Here is a 12,390-nt window from a genome sequence, read left to right on the forward strand (position 1 = left end):
AAAGATTTTTGGAAATGCTAGTTATCAAAGAACAAGAGAAACACCATGCTGCTCAGGGAGGCACGGGGTTGAGGGATACCTTGGGTCTTAAAATTGGGTGGTTCTCAAGCTTGCCTGTCCTGCTCCATCACCAGGCAACCCCCTGGTGTCTCCTTTCTCTCCCGGAGGATTGGTCTGGTCTCAGCTGGCTTTCCCTGAGCTACCCCGTTTTCAGACCAGGTGCCTACATTAGACCAAGAAGGCTCTCATGAAGTCTTCCCAAGGAATATGGTCAAATGTGTTTTGTGCCACACACATGTAGCTTGCCCCTAAATAGATGACAGGACATAGGGATGAACTTGAGCTGATCAGGAGATTCTGATCCTTACTGCTTGGCTTTTTAGTGCTGCTAGTGGGGAGAAAGGACGCCAATGATCTTAAGTGGCACTGGACTGCATGCTACAAATAACCTAGGCAATATGTACACACAGGTGTAGCAGCGGCAAGATTGTTTATGGGAGCAACCAAATGTTCTCTTGGTTGTAATGGAGGCCTGGACCACTGGAGAGGATTCATACCTGGTACTTTAAATATGGTTAATAAACAAACAAACAAATGAACAAATGAACGACAAACAAATCATGGCTCCAGAAGTCATAGGCACTGGAGACAACCTATTGATGCCCCTGGGAGCAAGTCTTTAAGACTAACCTATTTAGTTAGCACCAGCCACTGTCCTGCAGCAGACAACGGAAAGAACAAGGAGCAGGATATATCACGGCATAGGGTTCTGGGACTCTGACTTCGTCTGTGGACCGCAGGTGGGGACCACTGTCCTTCTGCGTGTGTGCGTGCGTGCGTGCGTGCGTGCGTGCGTGCGGTATCAGATGCAGGACCAAGTGAAGCACAAACTCAGCGTCCCCATATGGTTGTACTCAACGTCGCTAGGCTCAGCTCTCCCACCCTCTGCCTGGGACAGCACCCAGACATAACTGGCTAGGCAGCTCCTTGGTAAGGAGGGGGGGGAAGGGGGGGCTGCTACCTGCTTGTTAGCAGCTCCTTGTGTCTTCTTTAGGGGTGGCTCCTCCTTCACCGCGGGGCCCTGCTTAGGCCTCTTGACCCTCCGCTTCAGCTCGTCCTCTTCCTTCTGCCTCTCCAGCTCCTGCTGCAGCTTCTTCTCGTGCATCTCCTTGGCCAGTCTTTCTAGCTCCCTGCATCAACGGGCGGGCGGAGACAGAGAAACAGAGTTCAGCACCCCCTGTCCCACCTGCCGAGTTGGGACTGCCAGGAGGAGGGACCCTGGGCAGAGCTTTCTTGGAAGGAAGGAGAGAAGGAAGGAAAAGAAGGAGAGAGGGAAGGAGGAAGGGAGGGAATGAATTAAAAAAAATGAATGAATGCACAATGGAGTACTACTCAGCTATAAAAAACAATGAATTCACGAAATTCTTAGGCAAATGGATGGAACTAGAAATATCATCCTGAGTGAGGTAACCCAATCACAAAAGAACAGACATGGTATGCACTTGCTGATAAGTGGATATTAGCCCAAAAGTTCAGAATACCCAAGATACAATTCATAAACCACATGAAGCTCAAGAAGAAGGAAGACCAAAGTGTGGATACTTAGGTCCTTCTTAGAAGGACCTTCATAGAAGGGGGAACAAAATACCCATGGCTCACAGCCAACCAATGGACTGAGCACAGGGTGCCCAGTGGAGGAGCTAGAGAAAGGACCTAAGGAGCTGAAGGGGTTTGCAACCCCATAGGAGGAACAACAATATGAACCAACCAGTACCCCCAGAGCTCCCAGGGGTTGAGACTAAACCACCAACAAAAGAGTACACATGGAGGGAACCATGGCTCCAGCCATATATATATATAGCAAAGGATGGCCTTTTCAGACATCAGTGAGAGGAGAGGCCATTGGTTCTGTGAAGGCTTGATGCCCCAGTGTAGGGGAATGCCAGGGCAGGGAAGGGGGAGGGAGAGGGGGTTAGTAAGCAGGGGGAGGGGGCATGGGATAGGGGGGTTTTCAGAGGGGTGAGGAGGAAAGGGGCTAACATTTGAAATGTGAACAAAGCAAATAATTAATAAAAATGAATGAATGAGTGAATGAACCAGAGGGACCAAAACTAACTTTGAAAGGCCATTCGGCAAATCTCTGATGAATTACATGCAATCGGAAGGTTTTAAAGCTTATCTGTATTTCTAGCCCTGACTCTCTTCGTGGGAGAGAAAGACAGAGGCGAAAATAAGCTCGATCACTGAGAAAGGATGTCCCAAGGCTGCTCTTGCTATGGGATCTGTGCAGGTACGCTCGCCCACTCGCTCACATCCGACATTCAGACAGAGGGAATGTCGCACTTTGCGTGTCAGTCCCTACCACCGCTGGCTCAGAGCCATGATGCTGGCACCGGAAAGCCAGCCCTCCTTTTCTGGTTTTCTCTCCCTTTGTTCTGTGCCATCCACCACCTCTGCCTAGGCTGCTAGCAACACAGAGGCCAAGCAGGTACCATGCATAAGAAACTCGAGGCAGTGGTACGTCTGAAAGTATCTATCCCACAACTTTTTCAAGTCTGAACACAAGATGGGATTATGTAACTGAAATGCGGGGGGGTGGGGGTGGGGTGGGGGGTGGGGGGAGTTGCGGAAAAATTTGGCAACAGCCCACAGTTTCTGGATCTGCAATAGTCAAAAATTAGTTAACAATCAAATACGGTGGATGATCGTTTTGATGTGTTCTTGGATTCGGTTGGCAGGAATTTTATTAAGTATTTTTTGCATCAATATTCATAAGAGAAATTGGCCTGAAGTTCCCTTTCTTTGTTGGATCTTTGTGTGGTTTTGGTATCAGCGTAATTGTGACTTCATAGAATGAGTTGGGTAGAGTTCCTTCTGTTTCTATTTTGTGGAATAGTTTGAGGAGTTTTGGTGTTAGGTCTTCTATGAAGGTCTGATAGAATTCTGCACTGAAGCCATCTGGTCCCGTGCTTTTTTTGGTTGGGAGACTTTCTATGACCCTTTTTATTTCTTCAGGTGTTTAGTTGATCTATTTGATCCTGATTTAGTTTTGGTGTCAGATATCTGTCTAGGAAACAGGGATGGTTCAATATAAGGAAATCCATCAATGCTATCCACTACATAAACAAACTCAAAGAAAAAAACCATATGTTCATCTAATTAGATGCAGAAAAAGCATTTGACAAAATTCAGCATCCTTTCATGCTAAAAGTCTTGGAAAGAACAGGAATTCAAGGCCCATACCTAAACATCGTTAAAGCAATATACAGCAAACCGGTAGCCAACATCAAACTAAATGGAGAGAAACTTGAAACAATCCCACTAAAATCAGGGACTAGACAAGGCTGTCCTCTCTCTCCATATCTTTTCAATATAGTACTTGAAGTTCTAGCTAGAGCAATTAGACAACATAAGGAGGTCAAGGGGATACAAATTGGAAAGGAAGAAGTCAAATTATCACTATTTGCAGATGACATGATAGTCTACTTAAGTGACCCGAAAACCTCCACCGGAGAACTCCTACAGCTGATAAACAACTTCAGCAGAGTGGCTGGTTATAAAATCAACTCAAGCAAATCAGTTGCCTTCCTATACTCAAAGGATAAGCAGGCTGAGAAAGAAGTTAGGGAAATGACACCCTTTACAATAGCCACAAACAATATAAAGTATCTTGGTGTGACTCTAACCAAACAAGTGAAAGATCTATATGACAAGAACTTCAGGTCTCTGAAGAAGGAAATTGAAGAAGACCTCAGAAAATGGAAAAATCTGCCATGCTCGTGAATCAGCAGGATTAATATAGTTAAATGGCCATCTTGCCAAAAGCAATCTACAGATTCAATGCAATCCCCATCAAAATCCCAACTCAGTTCTTCACAGAGTTAGAAAAAGCAATTCTCAAATTCATCTGGAATAACAAAAAACCCAGGATAGCTAAAACTATTCTCAACAACAAAAGAAATTCTGGGGGAATCAGTATCCCTGACTTCAAGCAATACTACAGAGCAATAGTGTTAAAAACTGCATGGTATTGGTACAGTGACAGGCAGGCAGATTAATGGAATAGAATTGAAGATCCAGAAATGAACCCACACACCTATGGTCACTTGATCTTTGACAAAGGAACCAGAAACATCCAGTGGAAAAAAGATAGCCTTTTCAACAAATGGTGCTGGTTCAATTGGAGGTCAGCATGCAGAAGAATGCGAATTGATCCATTCTTATCTCCATGTACTAAACTTCACTCCAAGTGGATCAAGGACCTCCATGTAAAACCAGACACACTGAAACTAATAGAAAAGAAACTGGGGAAGACCCTAGAGGACATGGGCATGGGGGAAAGTTCCTGAACAGATCACCAATAGCTTATGCTCTAAGATCAAGAATTGACAAATGGGACCTCATAAAATTACAAAGTTTCTGTAAGGCAAAGGACACTGTTAAAAGGACAAAACGGCAACCATCAAATTGGGAAAGGATATTCACCAACTTTACATCTGATAGGGGGCTAATATCCAATATATACAAAGAACTCAAGAAGTTAGACCCCAGGGAACCAAATAACCCTATTAAAAATGGGGTACAGATCTAAACAAAGAATTTTCACCTGAAGAAATTCGAATGGCCGAGAGGCACCTTAAGAAGTGCTCAACATCATTAGTCATTAGGGAAATGCAAATCAAAACAACCCTGAGATTTCACCTTACACCAGTCAGAATGGCTAAGGTCAAAAACTCAGGAGACAGCAGGTGTTGGCGAGGATGTGGAGAAAGAGGAACACTACTCCTCCACTGCTGGTGGGGCTGTAAGATGGTACAACCACTTTAGAAATCAGTCTGGCGGTTCCTCAGAAAACTGGACATGACACTTCCGGAGGACCCTGCTATACCTCTCCTGGGTATATACCCAAAGGATTCCCCGGCATGCAATAAACACACATGCTCCATTATGTTCATAGCAGCCTTATTTATAATAGCCAGAAGCTGGAAAGAACCCAGATGCCCCTCAAAGGAGGAATGGATACAGAAAATGTGGTATATTTACACAATGGAATACTACTCAGCAATTAGAAACAATGAATTCACAAAATTTTTAGGCAAATGTTTTGATCTGGAAAATATCATCCTAAGTGAGGTAACCCAATCACAAAAGAATACACATGGAATGCAATCTCTGATAAGTGGATATTAATTAGCCCAGAAGCTCTGAATACCCAAGGCACAAATCGCATAACAAATGACTTCCATGAAGAAGTATGGAGAAGGTCCTGATCTTGGAAAGGATTGATCTAGCATGGGAAGGGAATATAAGGACAGAGGAAAAAAAGGAGAAAGGTGATTGGAGAAAGGATGGAGAGAAGAAAGTTTATGGGACATATGGGGAGGGGGGGATCCGGGAAAGGGGAAATCATTTGGAATGTAAACAAAGAATATAGAAAATAAAAATATTTAAAAAAAAGAATGAAATCATGAAATTCACATACAAAACAAAACAAAACAACAAAACAAAACAAACAAACAAGCAAAAACAATCAAATACCGTGTAGAAAATAGGCTGGCTTGGAGCTCAGAGAGATCTGCCTGCCTCAGTCTCCAGGGTGCTGGCATGCAAGGTAGATACCATCGTGCCCAACGTAGCCTTGGTTCTAAATGTACAGCATACCCATGGACTGTGCGTGCTATCACACCGTGCATGCAAAAGCAATCAACACTGCCTCACATGCCTTGGCCCGATTTTTTTTTTAGTTTTAAAGAAAAATAATTTTTTTAAATTTTCTATATTCTTTGTTTATGATTTCCCCTTTCCCAGTTCCCCCCTCCCCATAAATCCCATAAGCCCTCTTCCCTCCACCCATTCCCCAATCAACCCTTCCCACTTCTCTGTCCTAGTAATCCCCTACATTGCTGCATCAAGCCTTTCTAGGACCAGGGCCCTCTCCTTCCTCCTTCTTGGGAATGATTTGATATGTGAGTTGTGTCTTGGGTATTCAGAGCTTCTGGGCTAATTAATATCCACTTATCAGTGACTGCATTCCATGTGTGTTCTTTTGTGAATGAGTTACCTCACTTAGGATGATATTTTCCACTTCCAACTATTTGCCTAAGAATTTCATGAATTCATTGTTTTTAATTGCTGAGTAGTATTCCATTGTGTAAATATACCACATTTTCTGTATCCATTCCTCCATTGAGGGACATCTGGGTTCTTTCCAGCTTCTGGCTATTATAAATAAGGCTGCTATGAACATGGTGGAGCATGTGTCTTTATTGCATGCCAAGAATGTTTGATTTTAAAAACTGCTGTTCCATTTCTGACTTGAGTTTCATTTATTTTTTAAAGCCTGAAATGAATTCTGGCTTGAGATTAGGGCAGAATTTCCAGAATTTCTGGAAAACAAAAACAAGCAAGCAGACTTTTGTTATTTTGTCCTACATATTTATGGGAAAACGTGTCCCCAATATTTATGATTATAAAAGAATAGTAGTTACCAACTTTGAAAAATGCTGAAGAAACTCTTTGTCCTTCAGTCTCAAAGATTTAATTCTTTACATGAAAGTAAAGAAGCAACTGGTTGTGTTGGTACGCACCTTTAATCCTAGCATTTTGAGGCACAGGCAGGAGGATCTCTGTGGGTTTTGAGTTAGGGGACAGCCTGGTCTATACAGGGAGACCCTGTCACTAAAGAAAAACTATATTCATCTCAGTTATGCAAACTTACTTCTGTATTTAATAATTAGTAAAAGTATACATACATACCAAAGAGTTATTTTAAAATAAACTTTATTCTGACTTATTCTGATATCAGAGAAGGTTTGGAGTGTATGTCAATTTATCTATATTTCCTGATGTCATCCTCTCTTTTAAAAGATTTTATCATATATATATATATATATATATATATATATATATATATATATATATATATATATATATGAGTACACTGTAGCTGTTTTCAGACACACCAGAAGAGGGTATCAAATCCCATTACAGATGGTTGTGAGCTACCATGTGGTTGCTGGGATTTGAACTCAGGACCTCTGGAAGAGCAGTTTGTGCTCTTAACCACTGAGCCATCTCTCCAACCCTATCTTTTTTGATAATTATAATTTCGATTAATTAATTATTTTCAAGACTAAGTTCCTCTGTGTAGCTCTGGCTGTCCTGGAACTTAGCAATCTGCCTGCCATTGCCTCCTGAGTGCTGGCACGCACCACCATGCTTAGCCAGGTAAGCATTTCTTAGGCAAAAAGAGCTCAAGAACACACAAAGCTTAGGAAGCTCTCTCTGTTTGACTTCTTTTCAGCTCCATGAATCTGTAGCTGTTCCTGGCTGCTGTGACTCACTGCTCCCTGTGGCTCTGTCTATGTCCTTCATGGTATATGCGTATGCATGTGTGTGCGTATACATGTGTGTGTGTGCTCGCGCGTGCGTGTGTGTGCATGTGTGTGTGTCTGTCTGTCTGTGTGTTTGTGTCTGTGTCTCTGTGTCTGTGTGTGTCTGTCTGTGTGTGTGTCTGTGTCTCTGTGTGTGTGTGTCTGCCTGTGTGTGTGTCTGTGTGTCTGTGTGTATATGTTACAAACAACTTGGTGGTGAGCAATGTGAACTATGAGATGAATGTATGAGGCAGCAGTTCCTGCAGCCTGGATGATAAGGGGGTGTTTCCTGGGGTGTCAGAGCTAAGCTTGTCATGCCTCCCGATGAATAAACATTTCTCCTATTCAGGGTCAAAGATGAAGGTGGGGGGGGGCAGGAGATGGACAGTCTCTTTCAGACTCCCGGAGAGGGGTCTGGAGGCAGAGGGAAGAGGAGAAAATGGCCTTATATCATAGCTGAGTGTCACAACTCTGTGCCCTCTAAACCCCTGAGGGTACATGGGCACTGTCCCCGTCTGTGAAGTCTGAAGACAGAAAGACTGTGAAGTAGATAGGCTGAGCTTGCAGCTCCAGCCCTATATGTTGTGGAGCGATCTAGTTCCTGTGCAGTCCCTTGTGAGGACACTGAGTGGGTGTAATTGTTGACTGTGAGCTTGCCTTGGGTCTCTGGGAAACTGCTTAGGCTGAGGTGGGCTTAAACAGTGGGAGAACAGTCAGGCCACTGTCCCCGTGTCAACCTAGTGGCTCCTGGGTCACAAACTGCAGACCCCTAGGCACATAGGCCAACCCAGAATTCATTTGCTGGGGCAGCCAGTGGGACCCTGGGAGGACACAGGGATATGAAGTCTTTCCGAGAACTAGCTATGCTCTTACAGAAGTTTCCTAATAGTCTCAAATACCCCAGCAGGAAGGGAGCAGAGGAAAACAGAAGACATGCAGAAGGTCTGTAGCAGCAGGGGGCCTGGATTAGCCAAAAGGGCTCCCCCACCCTCCACAGATAGCCCTCCTGATGTCCTGTGGTTACTGCTGCTTTTCTGGAAGATGACTCAGAGCTGAGCTTGTACCCTTCTGACCCTGGTCTGCCCCCCCCCCCCCCCCCAGGGAACAGTACTGCTCTGGTGAGCCATTGGTCCCACCTCTTCTTTCTCTCCCGGAGTGCCTGCCGGACTTCACGGTCAAATGCGACTTTCTCTTCTGCTGTTAGGGCCTCATACTCATCCTCATCTAGTGTCCGGAGACGCTCCTTCTCCTTTGCAAGAGCTTCCTTGCGTTTGCTCTCTGCGAAGTGAACAGACAGAAGGGGACGTCAGAGCCTTAGCAGCTTTGCCCACAGGGTGACGGCAGGAAGCGGCAGGAGAGTAGATGGCCGTCCCTGTCACTGGTGGTTCGTTTCCCTTCATCTCTGTAGTGCCAAGTTTGGTTTCCATCTATGGTTGGCTGAGTGGTGGTCCCCCAACACACTCAGGCCTCCATCCTCAAACTTGTGGTTGTGGGGCTTTCCACGGCAGAGGGATGTTTGCAGATGTGATCGAATTAGGTTGTCTGGGTGGCAGAGTCCCATCCAAAGGTTCTTCGTAAGAGGGAGGCGAGAGTCGGATGGCTGACAGCAGAAGCAGAGACATTCAGCACAAGAAGCAGAGGTTCTGCTGTGAGGGTTGCAGGGAAAGGGCATGGGCCAAGGAATGGAGGTAGTTTCTGAAAGCTATAAAAGGCAAAGAGAGGGCTTCTTCCCCACCATAGCCTCTAAAGGCCCACAATACTGTTGACACCTGGACTTCAAGACCTTTGACCTCAGAACTGTAACATAATGAATCCATGTTGTTTCAAATCATCATGTTTGTAATCTTGATGACTTGTCTGGTGAGAATTGCCACATACTGACATTCTGTGACAAAGATACAGGTTCAGTCCAAAGATCATGGGGTGGGGGATGCATTCCTTTCAAACTGACCATTATAGAAAAGTGGTCTAGATAACTAGGAAGTAGGTGGTTAGTCAGGTCATCAAGTTTGTGTCTCCCTAAATTCACAGGTAGAAACTTAATCCTCAATATGACAGTGTGGTCTGAGGAGAGGAATAGGTCATAAGGGTGGGGCCCTCCTGAATGGGATTAGTGTCCTTTAAAATGAAGCCTGAGGGAGGATGCCCTTCCTATGAAGCCAAGGTTCAGCGAGAAGACAGAGTCTGACCACAAGCTAGTCCTCACCCGACACTGGCTCTGTGTCAAGAGACACAGATTCAGCTCAGAGATCATCAAGGAAAACAAAAGCCATTTCTTTCTAGATAACCAGGAAGGAGGAGGGTGAAGTGCCTTGAAGGAAGCCTGGTGATGAGGAGCTGAGGAAGCAGACCCTGAGTCCTGTTCATGGATGCAGTCTGCTTTAAGCATTCCCCCACTGCAAGAGCTGTGTAGATGGTGCCAGGAGAGGAACGCCCAAGCAAAGGACAGTAGTGCTCCCCGGAGGCATGGCTCTAACTCTTGGGGACAGTGTGGGCAGCAGTCCTCAACACCCCCCCCCCTCCGCCATGCTTTGGTGGTCTGCTTCTGATTAATAATAATTCAAGTAAAATTATTTTTATGTTGTTGTATCTATTTTTTCTTTTAAAAAATACATTAATTTCTTTACTTGGTGTGTGTATGTGTTTATGCATGCCATGATCCAGGTACAGAGATCAGAAGACAACTCGTGGGAGTTGGCTCTCTCCTTCCATTGTGTGGTGGCCAGAGATTGAACACAGGTGGTCAGGCTTGGTAGCAATCACCTTTCTCCCGGAACCATCTTTCTGACCCTTGTTATCTATTTTTCAATCAAATATTTCAATTACTAGTTAATGGGGTTTTTTTTTTTGTTACTGTTTGTTTGTTTGGTTTTTTGCTGGCTTTTGAGGTAATGATAGAAGTGGCTGTCCTCTGAATATACTATAGTAGATATAGATATAGAGTAGTAATATAGTATCTATAGTATATCGAATAGTAATATAGTATCTATAGTATATAGAATAGTAATATAGTATCCATAGTATATAGAATAGTAATATAGTATCTATAGTATATAGAATAGTAATATAGTATCTATAGTATATAGAATAGTAATATGGTATCCATAGTATATAGAATAGTAATATAGTATCTATAGTATATAGAATAGTAATATAGTATCTATAGTATATAGAATAGTAATATAGTATCCATAGTATATAGAATAGTAATATAGTATCCATAGTATATAGAATAGTAATATAGTATCCATAGTGTATAGAATAGTAATATAGTATCTATAGTATATAGAATAGTAATGTAGTATCTATAGTATATAGAATAGTAATATAGTATCTATAGTATATAGAATAGTAATATAGTATCTATAGTATATAGAATAGTAATATATATCTATAGTATATAGAATAGTAATATAGTATCCATAGTGTATAGAATAGTAATATAGTATCCATAGTATATAGAATAGTAATATAGTATCTATAGTATATAGAATTTACTGTAGTCTTGCTATGCAGCCAGGCTGGCTTGAGCTTCTAAGCCTTCTGCCTACACCTGCTGAGGGCCATCACATTTCTCTATCAAGTGATCTCGAAGAGACCTTTCCTATCTTGCGGCTTCAATCACTTCATCTGTAAAATGGGGACAATAATCTTCAGGGGCGAGGATGAGATGACCTAACGAATATAGAATAGTCCCATTAGTTTAAAGGCACAACATTGGTTGCCATAAACCAAACGAGCAAGCAAAGCCTCTTAGGCCAGGATGTCCCCAGAGTGTGTTCTCCTTAGCCTGCCTATAATTAGAAATACATGTCCAGGTCACTTCCCAGGACAGAGGTAGGTGCCAGTGAGATACAAGGTAACAATGTCACTCAAACCCATTGGATTATTACACCAGGGCAAGGAGGACTGAAAGCCACGAGGGCTCCATGACAAGGAAAGCCCCACTGGGCTTGGGGAGGTCGTCCGGGGAGGTCAGGGGCCTTGCCTTCCAGATCCTTCTTAGCCTTCTCCTGGGCTTTCATGACCACATAGTCCTGAGACATGTTGATGACGTATATGTGCTCCCGGCTGCCGATGGCCTTTAGCAGGCAGAGGAGGGCAGAGGGCGCATTCCGTGCAAAGAGCGTGTCCAGGCCATCGAACACCACACCTCTGAAACAGTCGCTCAGCTGCAGGCAGAGAGGACATGAGATGGTTATTTCAGCCTGAATCAACTGTTCTCTACAGAGAGAAGGCTTTTTCTTCTGCCAGGTTCAGCATACTCACTGGGCTCCAAAATAAACACCATGAAACCTAAGTCCAGGCACTGACAGGAAATGAAAGTTTTTTTTATGGAATGTACTGGTCCCCCAACCCCCACCAAGTGTAAACGAAGACTAAAATGTCCTAATGATGCATTTATGAAAGAGTGCAATGGGTGACTGAAGAACAAAGGGTTTATTCCATCTCTGTGTGTAGACTGAAGGAACAAAGAAAGCGTCAAAAGGTCTCGAAAGTTCCTGAGGTGTATGAAGTAAGATGCAAGGGGGAGAAAAGGGAAGGGTTCTCACAGTGGGTGGAGAACCTGGCAGCAAGGGCCTGATTGAGCTTTTCTTTTTGAGTAAGTACATGTGTGTTCATGTATGTGTGCATGTTTGTGTACGGGTGCACATGCATGCACATGCAAGTGGAAGCCAGAGGGCAACCTTGGGTGCTATTCTTTGACAGCTGTCCCTTTCTCTTCTTTATACCTCTGTCTGTCTGTCTGCTCTGTCTGGTCTGTCTGTCTGTCTCAAAAAACCCAAGGTCTCTCATTAGGACTTGGGATTCACTGATTTTGCTAGGCTGGCTGGCCAGTGAGTCTCAGGGATCCTTTGGTCTCCGTCTGCCAAGATCTGGGTTTAGAAGTGCATAAAAACCATGCCCAGACTTTAATGAGGTGCCTGTTGGGAGACCCAACTGAAGCAAACACTTTGCCAACTAAGTTGTCTCCCAGGCCTGTAGCTTTCTTAGCAGTCTCACTTCCTTGGAGTGG

The 12,390-nt window shown here is 43.9% G+C and overlaps 1 protein-coding gene across 1 annotated transcript in view; it reads right to left on the reverse strand.

Annotated features, from left to right (window-relative positions):
- Positions 1–12,390, reverse strand: part of Hydin (HYDIN axonemal central pair apparatus protein) — a 325,093-nt gene that overhangs the window by 85,042 nt on the left and 227,661 nt on the right. Inside the window, exons 42-44 of the mRNA XM_052166496.1 lie at positions 11,362–11,545; positions 8,510–8,651; positions 1,022–1,190 (exon numbers count right to left, since the gene is read on the reverse strand). Of these exons, the coding sequence (XP_052022456.1) occupies positions 1,022–1,190; positions 8,510–8,651; positions 11,362–11,545 (495 nt within the window). The remainder of the gene's footprint in view (positions 1–1,021; positions 1,191–8,509; positions 8,652–11,361; positions 11,546–12,390) is intronic.

This window comes from Apodemus sylvaticus, chromosome 21 (genome assembly GCF_947179515.1).
Source record: "Apodemus sylvaticus chromosome 21, mApoSyl1.1, whole genome shotgun sequence".
Classification (NCBI taxonomy): domain Eukaryota; kingdom Metazoa; phylum Chordata; class Mammalia; order Rodentia; family Muridae; genus Apodemus; species Apodemus sylvaticus.